Source organism: Geotrypetes seraphini, chromosome 18 (genome assembly GCF_902459505.1).
Source record: "Geotrypetes seraphini chromosome 18, aGeoSer1.1, whole genome shotgun sequence".
NCBI classification, from domain to species: domain Eukaryota; kingdom Metazoa; phylum Chordata; class Amphibia; order Gymnophiona; family Dermophiidae; genus Geotrypetes; species Geotrypetes seraphini.
The window spans coordinates 17734362-17753759 of record NC_047101.1 but is presented as its reverse complement, the minus strand read 5'-3'; the positions used below and the strand labels follow the sequence as shown (position 1 = coordinate 17753759).

Here is a 19398-nt window from a genome sequence, read left to right as displayed (position 1 = left end):
CCCCTCCAAAGCCAAAGTCCAAACCAGCAGTTAGGAGAAATACAAGACTCAGTGCAGGTGTTTGAATGTCAAAAGCGATGGCGCAGAAAAGGAGGGTGGACCGCTTTGGGCACTGTCTTGGTGAGGGCACCGGCACCTCTCTTCATCTCTGCCTCTGTACCTCTAACGCTTATCTGGCATGAGAAACATCTCCGTCCTGCTGCTTGCACCAGCCTTGGCTCTCCCTATGAAGTCACTTCCAGGTTGTGGGACCAGGAAGTGACCTCAGAGGGAGAGCCGAGGCAGGCAGCAGGTTGGAAATGCTGCTCACACTATCGAAGAATTAAAGAGGTGCAGGAGAGGGAAGGTGTATGTGCGGTGGGGGGCAGGGAAGAAGGGGGATGCCATCTCCCCTCCCCCCCCAAGTGTCTCCTACCCCTGCTAAGCAGCCTGGGAGAATAGTATAGAAAACTGAATAAATAGTGTGAAAGATTTCAGCCTCTGATAACCAGAGCTGGTATTGTGATGTTATAATGCCTCATTCCACCAATGCCTAAGAACTAACCTCATCAGTGATGTCACAATGACTTGATTGTCCTATACTTGGCTGACCTTTGTTATATTTTGATTTCTAGAGTGGTGCAGTGGTTAAAGCTGCAGCACTCTGAGGTTGTGGGTTCAAACCCACGCTGCTCCTTGTGACCCTGGGCAAGTCACTTAATTCTCCCCCCCCCCCCCATTGCCCCAGATACATTAGATAGTTTATGAGCCCACTGGGACAGACATGGAATAATGCTTGAGTACCTGAATAAATTAATGTAAACCATTCTGAGCTCCCCTGGGAGAACATTATAGAAAATTGAATAATTTATTAAAAAAATACTTGTGTATGCATTCTGACATTCTGGTCATTTATGGTGACTCAATGTTGGTGACTTCTGGGCCGAATTCTATAAACGCACCATAGGCGCTGCTCCGCATGGTTCTCAATCAACCACTAGGTGCTGTTTATAGAATCATGCCTAGCACTGCCTAAGCAGACTTAGGTATCGCTAGGCATCCTTGAGGCAGGTACTGGTATATTAGGCCAGGCATTATCTGGCCTAATTTACCAGTGCCCATCTCCGATGCCTCACAACGCCTAAGTAAACCACGCCTATTCTTTGCTCATAACCACGTCTACTTTTCAGGTAGACATCACTAGGCTTAGGCGTCTCCAGGCATCCTAAGAGTTCTGCGTGGAACTCTTAATTGATAATATTTTTTTTAATTGGTTGAAAACTGGCACAGTCAATTACTATGCCAATTAAGCTTCTTTTTTTTTTTTTTTTTTTAAAGTTGCATGGGCATTGCTAGGCTTCCTTGATTAGGATACCTAGCAGCATCTAATGTAGGCTTCCTATACAGAATCTGGCCCTCTATATATGGAATGATCTCCACATGCCATGTGACCTCCTTTAAGTCAGGAAAGGATGAGCCTACGTACAAAAATCTTTACAACAATGATTTGAGTTGTGCCAGTGGATTCCTAAATGAATCCAAGACAAGTAAGGTTCAGGTAGCTTGGCAGTAAAAAGCTGATCATGCCATGTTAATTGGGAAAATGAGCCGAGCTCCTGAATTAGCTTTTCTATTTTGAATTTGTCCAGCAGCAGCTGTAATTCAATTAGAGCTGAACTAGGCCGTCATTGCATATTTAAAATGCAGTATAATTATTTTTTTCTTACACTTGTCAGTTGTCTAAAATGGCCTCAACTATCTGGCACAATGATTGTGGCAAGCATCTCTATTAATTGGGTCTTGCTTTTTCTAGGATAGTTATTAGCTACTGTAACTCCAATTATAATCATGCATAATTACAATTAAATTGTTTAATGTCATTTCAGTTAATATTTGCAGATGAAATGTGTTATTTTCCCCTTTCACTGTAGGAAATTGCATGCAATATCTTATTAAAATATTTACATCGCACTCTACTGATGTTTAAACAGTGTTTAAATATTAGAACACACAAAGCTCCATTTCCTTGACATCACTTTTTTTTAGATAACTTCCTGTCTTCTCCCACCTTGATATGTACAACTATTATCTTGTCAGTTTCTCTTGGCAAGGTTTCCTCTGTTAAAGCCTGATCAAATTCTCTATCTTCCTAGTCTCCCTGGTACATTGATAAGTTCTGAGGTCTCCGAAGTACTGGGTAAGAATTTGGGGAGTATGGGAGATGTCGTTCATTCTGAGATGTGGAAATTTTTCCATAAGACCAAGAGCAAAAGTTTCAAAAAGTGGAAGCTAAATTTTGTTTCTATAATTGCAACTCACATTGGGTCCCTTTTATTAAAGTGTGGTAAGTTTTCCACTTACCACACAATAACAGCAAAAATGAACATGTGGCAAGTACGAGGGGCGTTCAATCATTTATCTATCTCAGTCGGAAAGAAAAGAGTTTTCAAAAAATGTTTTGTTTTATTTTTCAATATAGTCCCTTGATAGCTCCATACACTTCATCCACTTTTTTTGTGATGACTTTCACTCCTTTGAAAAGAATTCTTCTGTTTGATCTTCAAACCAGGACGTTACAATTTCCTTGACGTCTTCATCACTTGAATACCATTGTCCATGGAGAGATTTCTTCAAAATTGGAACAGGAAATAATCTGAGGGAGCCAGGTCAGGATTGTAGGGTGGATGATTCAGCTGCTGAAACCCACATTCTCGGATGGCAGCCTGTGATTGTTGTGACATGTGCATTGGCGCATTTTCATGAAGAAGCCGCATGCCTGCTGTGAGTTTTCCTCATCTTTTCTCCTTGATTGACTCCCGCAAAGCAATCATTGTGTTGACATAACTCTCCCCGGTTATGGTTGTCTTTTTGTGGCATGGAACTCCAGAAGCAAAAGTCCTTCATCATCCCAGAAGACAGTTGCCATGACTTTGCCTGAAAATGTTTCTGTCTTGAACTGTTTGGGGATGGGGGATGACTTGTGCTTCCACTGCATAGACTCCCATTTTGGACTCAGGATCTCTGTGATAGACCCAAGTCTCATCTCCAGTCACCAAACAATGAAAAAAATTCACTTGGTCTTCACAGAGCATCTCCAAGTTCTCCTGACAGCACTGGAGCCTTGTGGCCTTCTGACATGGCATCAACATTCTCGGAACCCATCTTGCACTAATCTTGGACATGCCTGACTTTTCATGAATTATTTTCCAAACTGTACCTGGTGAGATGCCGATTTCTTCAGCTATTTGGAAAACCTTAATTTGTCTGTCTGACAGAATTAAATTTTGGACTTTCTTGCACATATCTGTGGAAGTTGCTTCCACGGGCCATCCAGTGTAAGGGTCATCTTCAATAGACTATCTACCCCACTTAAACTGCTTGCTCCAAAATTTTACATTGTAGGATGATGGGACAGACTCACCATAAACTGCTGTTATGGATCTCCTTTGGCTTTTTCCATTCTTTTGTGAGAAATTTTTATCACTGAACAGTACTCCAAATCTAGCACTTACCTGATTCGCATGAGGACTCTCCTGACATCCTGTCTCTTGGAATGTGACTTTCACTGAGCCACAACTGTGCATGAATAACCTTGAGACATGTTACAACATGCACAGACTTGTTTCAACATGCTTGCTACTTTCTTTCATATTTGGGAGATAAATTATTAAACTCCCCTCGAACAAAGGGGCAGATAGCATGGGAACACCTTTACTCTCACAGAAAGAAGAGACATTGCATAATTCAATTTAAATATACAGTATGGTAATATCAATCAACAACATACAATGAAAGCCAGCGGACCTTTAATTCTAGAAAAGGATCCTGATTTATGCTTTTATTCTTCTGATTATACTGTATTAGATCATTTAGAGCCAGGGGTGTCAAAGTTCCTCCTCAAGGGCCACAAACCAGTCGGGTTTTCAGGATTTCCCCAATGAATATGCATGAGATCTGTTAGCATACAATGAAAGCAGTGCATGGAAATAGATCTCAAGCATATTCAGTGTGGAAATCCTGAAAACCCGACTGGAATGCGGCCCTCGAGAAAGGACTTTGACACCCCCGATTTAGACCCTCTTCTAAGTCCAAATTCCTAATGTTTTTGGTTTTGCACAAATTCCAGCCGTTCTGAAATGCAGGGGCCATATTTGCCTTAATCCTCAAGCGATGTTGGTGATTTTGAGCCAATCGGGGCCTTTGTCCCTTTGTACATGCTGTCGTCATATAGATCTTTGTTTGCCTCTTCTGTCTCGAATGAGCTGTAAAGTGTCTCTTCACTTCATCAACATATTCCCTCTCCAGATCCCACACACCATGAGAACGTAAGCACTGCAATACTGGGACAGACTGAAGGTCCATCAAGCCAGAATCCTGTTTTCAACAATGGTCAGTTCTAGTCGCAGTTACCTGGCAAGATCACAAAGGAGTAAAACGGATTTTATGCTGCTTATCCTAGAAATAAGCAGTGGATGGCTTATGGACTTTTCTTATGAAAATTATCCAAACTTTTTTAAAACTCTGCTTAGCTAACTGCTTTTACCACTTTCTCTGGCAGTGAATTCCAAGACCCACTCTATTCATGATTATAAGTATACTTGGAGTTTCAGTAAGGAAGTATCCTCTATAATCAAACCCTAAGCGCGCATGAGCACTTAACAACGCCGTGTTCCCTGACAGCGTGATGTGTGCCTCCGTGCCGAATTCTATTTCAGACGCGTGGGGCGGCTTGTGGCGCATGCTGCGATTTGAGCGGCAGTGGCAGTTTGACTCCTGCGCTGTCGGGACGCCTATTCTCACCCCCCGGACCAGCAAACGTAGCAGCCGAGGGGCATTTGCTAGGCCGGCCTACTTTGATAATGTAAGGTGGGCCGGCCTAGCAAAAGCCCCGAGGCTGCCCGGGCTAGCGGATGCTGGACAGGGGGAGCAGGGAAAGGAGAAGGCCTGCTGCTGGATAGGGGGATCAGGTAAGAGGTGCTGCTGGACAGGGAGGAGGTAAAACGAATGGAGAAGGGCTGCTGCTGGACAGGGGGAGCAGGGAAGGAGTGCTGCAGGACAGGGGGGAGGTAAAAGGAAGGGAGAAGGGCTGCTGCTGGACAGAGGGGAGGTAAAAGGAAGGGAAAAGGGCTACTGCTGGACAGGGTGAGCAGGCAAGGGATGGTGGTGGACAGCCGAGGAAAGAGAGACACAGAAAGAAAGACAGACAGCGTCCAAGGAGAGAGAGAGAAAAAGAAAGACAGACACACACATCTATTCTAGCACCCGTTAATGTAACGGGCTTAAAGACTAATAGTGTATAATCTAAAAGAAGCCGAAAGACCACACTCAATATTGCAGCGAACAGAGGTCATTGAGAAACAAATGGTCATGGATCTGGCTGATTCTTTAAAAAATGTATCAGGTTTCCCATTGAAATAGTTTGAGTTCAGTTTGGAAAGCAGTATTTCACGAAATCCATTGCTAATATTAAATAGTATTAATTTGCTGTTTTATAGTTAATGCTATGGACTAGATCAAAAATCCAGCTTCTGAATCAGTTTATTTTGCAAAATTAATACTGTACATTGGCTTTGCATTCATCTCTGGCTTAAGTGATGCTTTTGCTGTGCATCCTGCTTTTGTCTTTTATGAATTCTTATGGGAGACAAATGGCTTTTACAGTGTATTCTCATTACTTTGTGTTTTGGTTGAGCACATCTCAAACACCTCGTAGGAAAAAAAAGTCAACTCTAAGAACAGCTTTATGAGCTTCTAATATTGATTTCCTGATGGTGAGGCTGCTGGGAACCCCTGAATAGATATTCCATGAAGTGCTATAAATATTCCTTTGCCGCTTACCTTTCTATTTAAGCATTCTGTTTTCTTTGCTCCTGTTTCATTTCTAGAGAGTGATGAAGTCTTTGTGTTGCTATTCTGGGAATTTGGAATGAAACAATATAATTGTTTTCTATTGAGGTCGTGAGTTTTAATTCCCACAGCAGGGAAATCGGGTCGCAAACCGATCGGTACATAATCGGTTTGCTTAGTGAATCTAGCCCGTAGCGCTGTAACCATAATTAAATACGAGGGTCATTTCACAAATAATGCACACTATTTTTTTTTTTTTTTCATTTACTTACGTTTTGTTTTGTTTTTCAAGTATTTCTTTACAATCCTTCAATATAATAATAATAATAATAATTTTATTTCTTATATACTGCCAAAGCCATAGTAGTTCGAGGCGGTTTACAACAAAGAAGGGCTGGAGAATTAGCGAATACAGATACATTTAATATATGTAAGCAGGAAACAGGTACAATATAAGGAGTCAGATGTAAGGTGAGCAGGAAGCAGAGGTATGACAAAAGAGATCTTGGGGGACAAGGGTCAAGTAAGAGGTCTTAGGCTCCCTGCTTTGCAATGACCCCGAGTCCCAACGTCCGGGAAGCTTCATTATTCCATTCAAGATACCGTTTTAGTTCAGTTGCTGAATGGTTCGGGTACCTTGTGACCTGGGCAACTCACTTAACACTTCATTGTCCCAGGTACAAAATAAGCACCTGTCTGAAATATGTAAACCGCTTTGATTGTAATCACACAGAAAACGTGGTATCTGAAGTCCCATACTTTATATTCAATGCTGAATCTGGGCACTACCAGCTGAAAGTACCTACTGGTACTTATGTGGGTCCTGGTAGGTGGGAGACTCGGAGGGGTGGGTGCAGGAGGGATGGGAGAAAAAACTGAAGGGCAGAGATGGGGAGGGTTAGGGAGAGGATAGAGGAGGTGGTGGACAGAGAGAGGAATGTCGGCTTAGGAGGGGAAGAAAGAATGACTGCTGGGGAGGGGAAAAGCAGGGCTGAGGGGGGGGACTCTTGGGTTAAAAGAAAAGCAGAGTATGACTTAGGAATGGGGATAAGAGAAAGCCCAAGAGGTGGAGAATGAATGAGTGGGCAGAGTTGAGGGTTGGGGGGGGGGGGCAGGGTGAGAGAATGCTGGGATAGGGTGGTTGAGGGGTGGTTTAGAGCAGAGTGGTTCCCAACCCTCTCCTGGAGGACCACCAGGCCAGTCAGGTTTTCAGGATAGCCCTAATGAATATGCATGAGAGAAATCTGCATATAATAGAGGTGCCAGGCATGCAAATCTGCTCCATGCATATTCATTAGGGCTTTCCTGAAAACCCGACTGGCCTAGTGGTCCTCCAGAACAGGGTTGGGAACCACTGGCTTAGAGAGATACTTCTGGGGATGAAGTCATTGGGAAAAGTGAAGAGAGAGCTGATGCTGGGTGGGGACATAGAGAACAGAGAGAACAGGTTTTCTCTCTAGGAGACATGTGCAGGGATCATTGATCTGGGGGAGGGAGACTGGTTTGTGGTGCCACAAGATAAGAGAAGGTGTGTTTAGTGAATCCCCTATTATGAATGCTGGTACCCAGAATTATCTCATTAATAATTGTGAATACCCAGAAAACTCCAGTGACTGGGGGATGACGGGAACAGGCTTGTGAAGCTATGTTTTATAGTTAAGTTTTATCAGATGGTTCTAGATTTTCCTAAAGAAGCTGAGCCAATAAGGATTAGGATAGACATACGGTCTCGCTATTTTTATTTAAAAGAATGGTGCTATAAGTTCATAGATGCAGCTGAGCAAACCCAAGACTGGCTCATCTGTCTCTGATGGCTTGGAGCCAGCAAGTAGCCCTTTTTTTTGTTGTTGTTGAAAATTAGGCTCGTGCAGGGGTAGGCAATTCCAGTCCTCGAGAGCCGGAGCCAGCTCAGGTTTTCAGGATATCCACAATAAATACGCATAAGATAGATTTGCATCTCAAGGAGGCAGTGCATGTAAATCCATCTCATACATATTCATTGTGGATATCCTGAAAACCTGAGCTGGCTCCGGCTCTCGAGGACCGGAATTGCCTACCCCTGGGCTAGTGTGCTACCCAAAATGACACCTAGATGAGCTGAGGGAGGATATTAAACCTGAGCAGACGGCAGCTCTTGCTTTAAATCTCTTCCTTCCTAGACTGCGCATTGTAAGGGCAATCCGTTTCTTGCACTGAATCTGACCTGAATCTCATTAGCTTTTCTCTCATCCTCTTCTTGCAGAGGAATCCACTATACCTCCAATCAGCCAGAAACGTGACGGTGAATATTCTTAATGAGACAAAAGTTGTGACCCGACTGGTAGCAGGTAAGAATAATAAAAAAGCACAAGGAAGTTCTGATGAGACTATGGTAACTTCATAGATTGCAGTATAGGGGGGGGGGGGGGGGAAAGTCATTTGTAGAAACATAGAAACATGATGACAAGTAAAGGCCAAATGGCCCATCCAGTCTGTGCCCATTCACAGCATCCACTATCTCCTCCTCTCCCTATAGGCTAAGCCTCTTTACACCTGCATTGTGAGGTCATAAAACTTTATGATTATAGGCTAAGGGGCTCAAAATCAAAACAAAAATGCGTCTAAAAACCCGCCCAAGTCGGCACTTGGATGACCTAAAAGACAGGCCTAAGGGCCAGATTCTGAATAGGACAGCTTTTAAGATTCGCACATGGGCGTCCTATATAGAATCACCTAACACCACGATTCTCTAACTGGCATCTGTCATAAACAGCGGTTAGAGAATTGGGTTGCTGCTGAGCTGATCGAAGCAAGGGAATCTCCCCCCCCAGGCCCCCCCCTGTGAAGACTACCGTTGGGAGAAATGCCCATCCCTCCTGCCGGAACCCCCCTAAGCTGCCCCCCACCACCAAATGTACATGGCAGGAGGAGTGTTCAATTCCTCCTGCCGCCACCTCATCCATACATCCACCGGTAGGAGGGATACCCAGTCCCTCCTGCTGGTACCCCCCACTGAAAGGCATACTCACGAACCCCTCCCTCTAAGCCCACCCGGACCCCACAGTACCTTTTTTAAGTTGGCCATCTGGAGGGATGCTTCTTCCTTCCAGCCGGCAGGCCTGCCCCTTCCCAGTGCATCGTAGGATGCACTGGGGAGGGGCATAAGGCCCAGATTGGCTCAGGCACTTAAGGTCCCTCCCCTATGGGAATGGTCTGATGGAGCTGACCAATCGGAATCTTAGGCCACTTTGGGACATCCCAGAATGAACTGGGAGAGAGGCCTAAGATTCCATTTGGCCCAGGTGCCTAAGGCCCCTCTGTCTAGGGACGAAAACCATAGGGACCTTTTTTTACTAAAATGTTCTAAGGTTTGGAGTTAACACAGAATTTTCCCAGGCATTAACTGTAAATCTAATGTGGCATTTTTTTTAGGGCATTTTAAATTTTTATAAAATTCAGGTCACGTGCTAATATTGGCATTAGTACGTGGAACCTGCTAGGCATTAACACAGGACCGCTTAACATTATCCAGTTAGCACGCATTGGACCTCTTTTACTAAGCCATGGTAGAGGTTTCTACCGCGGCCCAGAGTGCTGAATGCTCCGATGCTCCTCCAACGCTCATAGGAACTCTCCGAACATCGAAGCTGCATTTGAGCATTTAGCGGTCTGGGCCACTGTAGAAACCTCTGCCGCGGCTTAGTAAAATTTGGCCATTGAGTATAATGCATCAGTTGAATAACATTTCCACATCCATTCCTCAACCACTCCCTGAAAAATTATTTGAAAATAACTACAGAACATCTCACTGACTCTGTTAGTGCACATTATGGGCTTAATGTCCTTTAAAGAATGACATGGGGACAAATTTTTCCTCATCCCTGTGGGAACTCATTTTCCTGTCCCGATCCGGCAAGTTCATTTCCTGTCCCTGCCCCATTCCTGCAAGCTCCGTCCTCCTCTGCACAAGCCTCAAACACTTTAAAATCATGTGTTTCAGGCTCGTGAGGTTATGGCAGAGCTTGCGGGAATGGGGCAGGGACAAGGACAGTGACAAAACCCGCGGGGATGGGGCGGGAAAATTGAGTTCCTGCGGGGTTTGGGGACAAATTTGTCCTCATGTCATTCTTTATCCTTTACTAAAAGGGCCCCATAGTTTGCTTTGACTTTCTGAAGACATGGACATGGCAACACATCTCTGCTTTTTGAATATTAAAGGAAAATGAAAGGGTTGCTTATCAAAGATCACTTCCCTTCTGTTGGCACTTTCCTATTGAGCGAAAAATATGTAGAGCCATAATTTAAAGAGCAAATGCAAACTGCACTAATAGATCTGTCATCCTGAGCCCTGAATATTGAAGTACCTCGGTTATTTTCCGCGGAGGTAAATGGTGAGTCAGAAGCAATGTTTGTATGAATTAGCTCATAACAGAGTTGGTTAGAAAATTCTAATTTAAGAACTACAAATAACTATTGACTTCTGCCAAAATGAAACATTAGTCTAGATGAATAGTCAATGTACCGTTTGGAACAGGGCCCTTGACTGGCCTTGGGAGAAAGTCTTCTGAACGACGGGAAAGGACTAAAAAGAAACGGTCCAACATTTTTCAGCGGCCAAAAGCATCAAGAGAGGTGGTGACAGAGTACACGATGGAGGCTGGAACCAAAACCACTTTATTTCACCAGCATGTACTGTGTCATCATCTCACTTTTTACTTTTGGTACCTTCAGTGTAAGGATACCTTCCTTCTCTATATATTTTAAATTTTTTTTTTTTTTTTTTTACACATTTTACAACAGCCCATATAGAGCAGCAAATTTTAGAGGTCTACTGATCAAAGCACAGTGGCCCTATAAAAGAGTAAGGAGTTATCTTCCACTATTGCTACCATTGCACCTCCATACAGCAGGGGCTGCTAACCTAAGACTGAGCGGACTACATGTCCCAGACCGCACTGGGCTTTACAGCTCAGTGCTGAGCCACCTTAACGAGATAACTCTGCTGAGTCAGGGCCGGGACTCAGGAAGAAGGTGTTTATCCACAGAGGAGAATCATTAAGGGTGGTCCTAGAGTGCAAGGATCCTGAAGGAGAGAAACCTTTCCTAGCAGTGGTTGCATTCAAGCCCTGGGGAGAACTGGAGTGAGAAAGCTAGCCAATAACCCATCCAGGAAAACACTAGAGAGGTGAGACTCTAATCTAAGACCTCTCTAAACTGAACCTGCTTGTTTAAAGGTGACTGTCCTATATTTAGGGCATGGCAGCTGAGCTGAAACCAGTTGACACTGTTGCTGGAGAAAAGGAGTTTTTCTCCTAAATGTTCTTCTGTTTGGACTATTTAACAAGTGAAATAGGAACCAGACTTATGGTGCTTTAAAGCTGAGAGAACTGTGGAATGTGTTCTTGGGACTGCTTATTTGAATAGAGAAGCTACTTCCCCTAAGCCTGTGAAGGAGCAGGCTCGAAAGAGTGTGTAAATAAAAGTTTTTCGAATGCATGTGTACAGGGTAGGGTTGCCAGATTTTATTATAGTAAAATCCGGACCACTAGACCTGCCCCCAGGCCTGCCCAGTTATACCCATCCACACCCAATCCCAGTCCCGGCCCCAATCCCATCCCCAATCGAGAGACTACGGGAACTCACGGCAGCCATTTCCTATTGGCGATCTGCACTGGGCAGGAGCGTAGGAAGATCACTCCTGCCCCGAAAGCCTGCTAGACCACCAGGTAAGGCTGAGATGCTGGGGGTAAGGCGGGAGGGAGGCGGGGGTTGGTCAGAGCCGGACCAGAAGATATTTGCAGTATTTCACCATTTGCGGTCCAGCTCTGCCCCTATCCCCCGCGAATCCAGAGGGAGAAGTGTACAGGACAATCAAGCCATTGTGACATCACTGAGGAGGTTGGCTCTTATTGATGGAATGAGGCATTATGACATCACAATCTCAACTCTGCTTCCCAAAGACTGAAACTCTTCACGCTACTACTATGAATTATTTCTATAGCGCTACCGGATGTGTGCAGCGCTATACAAAGTCACAAAGAAGACAGTCAATGCTCAAAGAGTGTACAATCTAAACAGCCAAGACAGACAAACAGGATGTCATGGATACAGTTAAGGGGATCAGTGAATTAGCAGGCTGGGTTGAAGGGCAGAGGAATAGGGTTAAGGATTGAAAGCTATATCATAAAAGTGTGTTTTCAGTCTGCTTTTAAACAAGGGAAGGGGCTGGATGGACAAACTCAGGTAATTTATTCCAGGCATAGGGGGCAGCTAGATGAAAGGAATGAAATCTGGAATTGGCAGTGGGGGAGAAGTTCAACGCTAAGAGTGACTTAACTGAGGAATGGAGTTCTCTGTATGATTTCAACTGTCTTAAAATTTCTCGCATGTCTCTCATCTGTGATCTGCTCTCACCGTCATATTTCTCAGAGTTCCCCCTGACTAGCAGAAATCACTCACCGATATCCCTTCCCCCCCATCTTCCAAGTAACGGTTGCTGAATGGAAAAGTTATCACACAAAAGGGCTTATGAAATGCTCCAAATCAAAATGCCAGTCTGAACAACTCATAAACCCATGACCTATAAAAACTAGTTTATAAATGGGTTACGATGTGTTGATAGACCACTTCAAGACGGTGAAGAGGACCAAAACTGAATCTTAAAAACCAGCAAATATCATCTTCAGCACATTTCTTCCTTGCTTATCTGTTTACACCACGAAACGTGGCAACTACTATAGCTAAAACATCAAGATGGCACTCCCTATTAGAGAATGACACGGTGACAAAATTCATCACTATTCCCGTCCCAGCGGATAACCACGGGAAACCATCTTCATGTCATTCTTTATGGAGAAAGGGAAGAATCAGAGTATAATTGGGCACAACCACTGACCCGCAAGCTTTGCTTTGAAGAACACTGGTGTAGAAGGACTGAGGTTGAAACAGACACTACAGAATGACAGTCTCTGATATCCAGAGCAGATATTGTGATGTCATAATGCCTCATTCCACCAGTGCCTAAGAGCCAATCACATCAGTGATGTCACAATGGCTTCATTATCCTTGGCTCACATAAGAATCAGAGTATGAATGGCCACAACCACTGACCCACAAGCTTTGCTTTGAAGAATGCTGGTGTAGAAGGACCGAGGTTGAAATAGACACTAGAAAATGACATGGGATTATTTCCCGCGGTTATCCGCGGGGATGGGAACGGTGATGAATTTTGTCACCGTGTCATTCTCTACTCCCTATAGAATCTCTTTCAGAGCAGTTTTCCGTCAGAACAGCAATGCAACTGCATTCGGACCTCCCTTCTCCCAAGAAGTCATGGTACATGGGCTTGTCGTGCCACCGGGGGCTTGCGCGCATTTGTGACGCTGAAAGCTGTGCCATCGTTAGTTTCACTACCAGCAGGGCCTCTCAAGGTGGGTGAGTTTCAGCGGAGATGTCAAACTAATGATGCACCACCCATCTAGGCAGTAGCAGCAATGGAATGGGCAGTGTTGAGGGCGGCGGATCGCATTTGATGCGACAATGGCGACGATATTGAATTTAGACTGCGAAGAAGAAAGGCCCTGCAATCTACTTCTGTATTCTGACCGCGAAAACCTTGATATCGCTGTCAAGTCACTAGGTCTCGAACACGAGTCGATGGCACCTAACACACACTCCCCCAAGAAAAAAAGAGAACATTCCATCAGCGTCGCAATCTGTCCCAGCTTCTCTAAACGGCATCGTTGTTTTTAGGCGCCGGTTTAAAAAAAGCTCAGTTTAAAAAAAAACAAACCCAAAACACGCTGTTTAAATGATGTTTTTATCTGGGTAGCAAGGTGCCTGCTGGTGCCTAGAAAATCTGTGCCGGAAGCGCCACCTAACACCACTGCAGACGTGGCTAACATTGGAAGTGGCATTAGGCAGCCTAAAGCACCGATGGAGGCGCAATTCACATCACAGGTAGGCACCGGAAATGTAGGCCCTATGTTCCTGGCATCTACCTTTACCGGAGGCATGATTCTGTAACCGGCGCCATCGACACGCGATCGTCAGCTTCTTTTAAGGTGGCTGCTGACAACGGCGCCGGCTATGGAATCCAGCCCTCGGTGTCGTTTAGCTCTCGCTACTGGATTCTGAGCAGAGTCGCGTTCAGGTCTTTAGCTTGACACAAAGCTGTTGGCGACCCTCCGCCGCTGCCTTTCTTATCTTCGTTGTATTTCTGTAGGCTTTGGTACTGTGATAGCTCCATGTCCCTCCTTACATCCTTAATGTTTCTTAAACTAATCCAGCAGTCCACTGGGGGGGGAGGTATTTTAGCTTACCAACCCCAGAAGGTACATAAAGAATTTTTAAGAATTTGAATAAAGAGGGTTCAAACATAAGTGATGTCATACTGGGATAGACCAGTGGTAGTAGTGAGTGAGAGAGGTTCCCAGGGCAGTGGTGCCCCCCCCCCAATCCTGCCTGCTACACACACTCCTCTCTCGCTCCTTCCTTGATCCCACCTGCCTTGCGCCCTCCTCTTCCCTTCCCTTACTCTAGTTGAAGTTGTTGCTCGTGGCAGCTAACAATGTTCTTCTTGCAACCCCGTCAGCTCTCCCTCTGCGTAGCACCTGGAAATGACATCGGTGGAAGAGCCGGTGGGGTTGCGAAAAACATGTTGACCGCCACAAAAACAACATCAACTAGAGGTATGGGGGCAGGGAAGGAGGGGGTATGCTTTTGGAGGGGAGGGATGGGAAGAGGCAGGCGGTGGAGAGGATGAGGGATGCCCACACTCCCACCAACATGGTGCCAGGGGCGGACCCCCCCCCCTTACTACGCCACTGGGTCCTTCAAGCCCAGTATCTTGCTTCCAACTGTGGCCAATCTAGGTCACAAATACCTGGCAAGATTCCAAACAGGGAAGGAGGAGGAGGCAGTAGCCCCTCTGGCTTTAGCTGCCTACCCTCACTAAAGGGGACGCTTTTAAAACACCTTTTTAGGTATAACCCCCCCCCCCCCAAAAAAAAAAAAAAAAAAAAACAAAAATAAAGCATCACAACATCAAAAAACAAAAGGGCAAGAATAGCAGAACTGAAATGGATACAGATCGCAGAAACCTCAGGAGTAAAAATTACCAGAATGGCAGGATTTCAGGGGCAACGCCTCCCAATGAGTGAGTTCTCAACATTCCCTTAACAGTAATGAGCCTCACTCCTAATCAGTGTATGTGGACTATGATCTTCATCTCTCAAAAGTACTGCCAACCCTTGCCATAGTACTTGCAGTATTTCAAAGAGAGCTTTTCTCTGGAGTTTGTAAAGATATTCCAAGTATAGCAACCTAACAAGGTTTTTCTTGGAAATTTTGTCTTTATCAGTATAAGAACAATTTCTGTATCTTTCAGTCACCTTTTCTTAGTCTGTCTGTATCACTTGGGACTTGAAGATATTTTCTCTTTCTCTCTCCACACTAGGTATAAAATAATCACTTGGCACTGATATCTCTGTTATTAGGGCCATCTTCATGCATTTCTCCTTTATCACTGGTCCCATTTCCATGTTTTAAGCTTATTGGATGGCATATAAATTTACCACTTAATCACACCTTCATAATTCTCATAGGATCATAATCTTAGGACTTTTTCCGGTACACCAAAGTATATGACAAGACTTCTTGGTGAATCCTCTGACTCCCTCTGGTAGTACTGATAGGTCTCTTCACCTGATCTCTTTGCTAGGTCCCACTGCCAGTCATCAAGCCTAAGCCACCCCTGGACTCCAGGCTCTACCAGCCCTCTAGCTATTCCTTCTTTCATGCCCTTCCCAACCAGTCTCTCTCTCTCTCTCTCTGAGGGCTCTTCCTGAGTACTCCTTCCAGTACTTCAGCCGCTCTCTATGAGTACATATCCACCAGGCCCCCTGCCGGTCATCAAGCTTGAGCTGCCCTTGGACTCCAAGCTCTGCCGGGTAGGCCAGTCTGTCAGGCTTTCCGAGGGTTAGACCAAAGCCAGCATTTCTCCCCTTGAGAGTTGTCTGGCTTTAGAAGGAGCTTCTGCTGTTCTCTTAGCATGGGAACTGTCCTTTTCAGCACCTTACTTCACTCAGAGTGAGTGGACAGCTCCCAGCAGCCTTAATGCAAATGAGCTCCACACACCATTGCTCAGCCTTCTTCTGCTGGCTTGTGACAGGAACTTACACTCTCACGAGTACCCACCTTCTCCCTTATTCATGGATTCCAGGCTAGATACCTCAAACGTCTCAATTTTCCTCTTTTCCTGGAAAATACTGTTGCAGGATTCTAGTATAAAATATCACAAAATCTCTCCCAATACTTCCACTAAGTACCTCTATTGTCTATGCCAATGAACCTCTTTAAACACTAAATTACTCAATGAACCTCAGAAACACTCAAAAATTCCTCACTAGCAAACCCTCAAGGCAATTTCTTCCTAAGTATTTGAAATGCATGAGGGTTCATTCCCTCACTCCATATACTGGACTTCCCAGTAGGTAAGGAGGGATGCACTGTGTCACTGACCTCCTGAGGAATACAACAGACTCACTCCCAATGCTTCCGATAACATCTCTACTGACTCTTCTTCCAGCCGTTCCCTTGGTCTGAAGGCTTCTCCAGCACCTCCACCTCATTAGGCCTATATGCCCTAAAGGAATTGCTTCACTTTTCCTAAGGACCTTCCTATTAACCTCATCCTCTATTACATCACAGGATGGGAACTCCCATTCGTAGCGATGGACACACAAGACCCATTCTCTATTACATCACATTGTTTCATAACGCACAAACATTCTAGGGTAGGTTGCAGAAACATCCTCAGCATAAATACAGAGGACAATTCAGGGGCCATATAGACTGAAAGGTTTTTCCAAATTGTGTCAATGGAAGAAAAATGATGCATGGTACATAAGGTTTTTACAATCGGAACTGAATCCCAAACCTCCCTCTCATAATGCAGGCTTGAGATGGCTGATAGAGTATTACATTCTTCCATATTTTTCTTCTATAAATAGAGTAGTCTAGAGATGGAGGGAAGAATTGCTGAGTGGCAGAGTCAGTAATCCATAAACCTCTTGTTTCTACATTAGATTGGATTGTCTGACTTGCTTACAGAACATCTGGCCTGCAGTCAGAGCGCTAAATAATGAAATAAGTAGCTTCAGTAAGCAATGATTTAAGCTGCAATTGTGAAAATCACCTTGAGGAGAGGAATAAATTCAATCCTAAGCTCCCATATTCTCACATTCAAAAGGAACTTATGGAGCTTGTTGATTGGCTATTTATTTCCGCTAGAATGCTTGGTTTGCTTGAATGATTCTCTTTTGACAGAGCCGAAATCCTCAGACAACTTTTATACTGTAATAGACCACACTGCGAGACATTTATTGAAAAGCATATAAAAGCTATATGATTTTGAGTATCACAGAACACTGAAATTTTCTGGCCATACCAAGGTAATCCTCTTTTTTTTATAGAGAAGCAGTAAGGCCATGGACTGTCACATGCAAAGAAATGTCCATATCAATTATTGGGGTTCACTTTTCTTATAAAATGCGCACCATTCACCAGAATTTCTATCATGTAAGCGCAAATCCCAAATCTCGTAAACTAATGAGTCAGTTAGGTGCTAACACTCAATTATTGGCGTTAACAGCACTTAATTGGCAGATTATGCCAGGCAAAATGGTGGAAACAATTATAAAAAATAAAATTGTGGAACACGTAGACAAATATGATTTAATGAGACAGAGTCAGCATGGGTTCAGCCGAGGAAGATCGTGCTTCACCAATTTGCTTGACTTCTTTGAAGGTGTGAATAAACATGTGGATAAAGGTGGGCCGATTGATGTAGTGTATCTAGATTTTCAGAAAGCTTTTGATAAAGTTCCTCATGAGAGGCTCCTGAGAAAATTAAAGAGTTATGGGATAGGTAGCAAAGTTTAGTTGTGGATTAGGCATTAGTTATCGGATAGAAAACAGAGGGTAGGGTTAAATGGTCATTTTTCTCAATGGAGGATAGTAAACAGTGGAGTGCCACAGGGATCTCTATTGGGACCGGTGCTATTTAACTTATATATAAATGATCTGGAAATTGGAACGACAAGTGAGGTTGTTAAATTTGTAGATGACACTAAACTTCAAAGTTGTTAAAACGCATGCAGATTGTGAAAAATTGCAGACTGATTTAGGAAATTGGAAAACTGGCATCCAAGTGGCAGATGAAATTTAATGTGGACAAATGCAAACTGATGCACATTGGGAAGAATAACTCAAATCACAGTTACTGGATGCAAGGGTCCACCTTGGGGTTAGCGCCCAAGAAAAGGATATGGGTGTCGTCGTAGACAATACGATGAAGCCTTCCACCCAATGTGTGGCGGCGGCCAAAAAAGCAAACAGGATGCTAGGAATTATTATAAGACTCTGGTGAGACCTCATTTAGAATATTATATAAAATTCTGGAGATTGCACCTTCAAAAATATATAAAAAGGATGAAGTCGGTCCAGAGGAAGGCTACTAAAATAGTATGTGGTCTTCATCATAAGGCGTATGGGGACAGACTGAAAGATCTCAATCTGTATACTTTGGAGGAAAGGCAGGAGAGGGGAGATAAGATAGCGGTGTTTAAATACCTACATAATATAAATGTGCATGAGTCGAGTCTCTTTCATTTGAAAGGAAACTCTGCAATGAGAGGGCATGGGATGAAGTTGAGAGGTGATAGGCTCCTGAGTAATCTTAGGAAATACTTTTTGACGGAAAGGGTGGTAGATTCATGGAACAGTCTCCCGTAAGAGGTGGTGGAAATGGAGACTGTGTCTGAATTCAAGAGGGCCTGGGATAGACATGTGGGGATTTCACAGAGAGAGAAAGAGATAATGGTTGCTGCGGATGGGCAGACTAGATGCACCATTTGGCCTTTATCTGCCGTCATGTTTCTATGTTTCTATTAAAAAGGATGGTTAACAAGACTAGGAATGTTATAATTCCCCTGTATCACTCCATGGTACGACCTCACCTGGAGTATTGTGTTCAATTCTGGTCTCCTTATGCCAAGAAAGATATAGCGGCGCTAGAAAAGGTTCAAAGAAGATCAACCAAGATGATAATGTTGCTGCTCTTTGGGTTTTTGCCAGGTACTAGTGACCTGGATTGGCCACCGTGAGAATGGGCTACTGAGCTTGATGGACCATTGGTCTGATCCAGTAAGGCTATTCTTATGTTCTTATGATCTGCCCTATACCCGATTCTATAAAATGTGTGGCACTCAAAAGAGGTGTGGCCATGGGAGGGGACATGGGATCAGGGATGTTGCTAGAGATTAGGCATGGTGTTATAGAATACCTGCATTTGCACGCCTAACCGCCATTATTTGGGCTCAAGACTTTACACCGGCTTATGGCAGACATTCAGAGGTGGGCGCAAACACTGCCCCAAGCTGATATTCGGTAAAGAGCACTCTGCGTAGAATACTTTTTTAGCAGGTTTCATACCAGTTCCAAACTGCCCGGTGATCATCCACTGTCCCAAAATATATTTATGATTCATTTCAAATTGTTTCAAATGCTTTAAAAAAAAAAAAAAATTATATA

At 44.1% G+C, this 19398-nt stretch overlaps 1 protein-coding gene across 6 annotated transcripts in view; it reads left to right on the top strand.

Moving 5' to 3' along the window:
- Positions 1-19398, top strand: part of SGCD (sarcoglycan delta) — a 697305-nt gene that overhangs the window by 524138 nt on the left and 153769 nt on the right. For all 6 annotated transcript variants that reach the window (XM_033926951.1, XM_033926952.1, XM_033926949.1 and 3 more), the window contains one exon: positions 8069-8153. In XM_033926951.1, coding sequence (XP_033782842.1) covers positions 8069-8153 — 85 coding nt within the window. The remainder of the gene's footprint in view (positions 1-8068; positions 8154-19398) is intronic.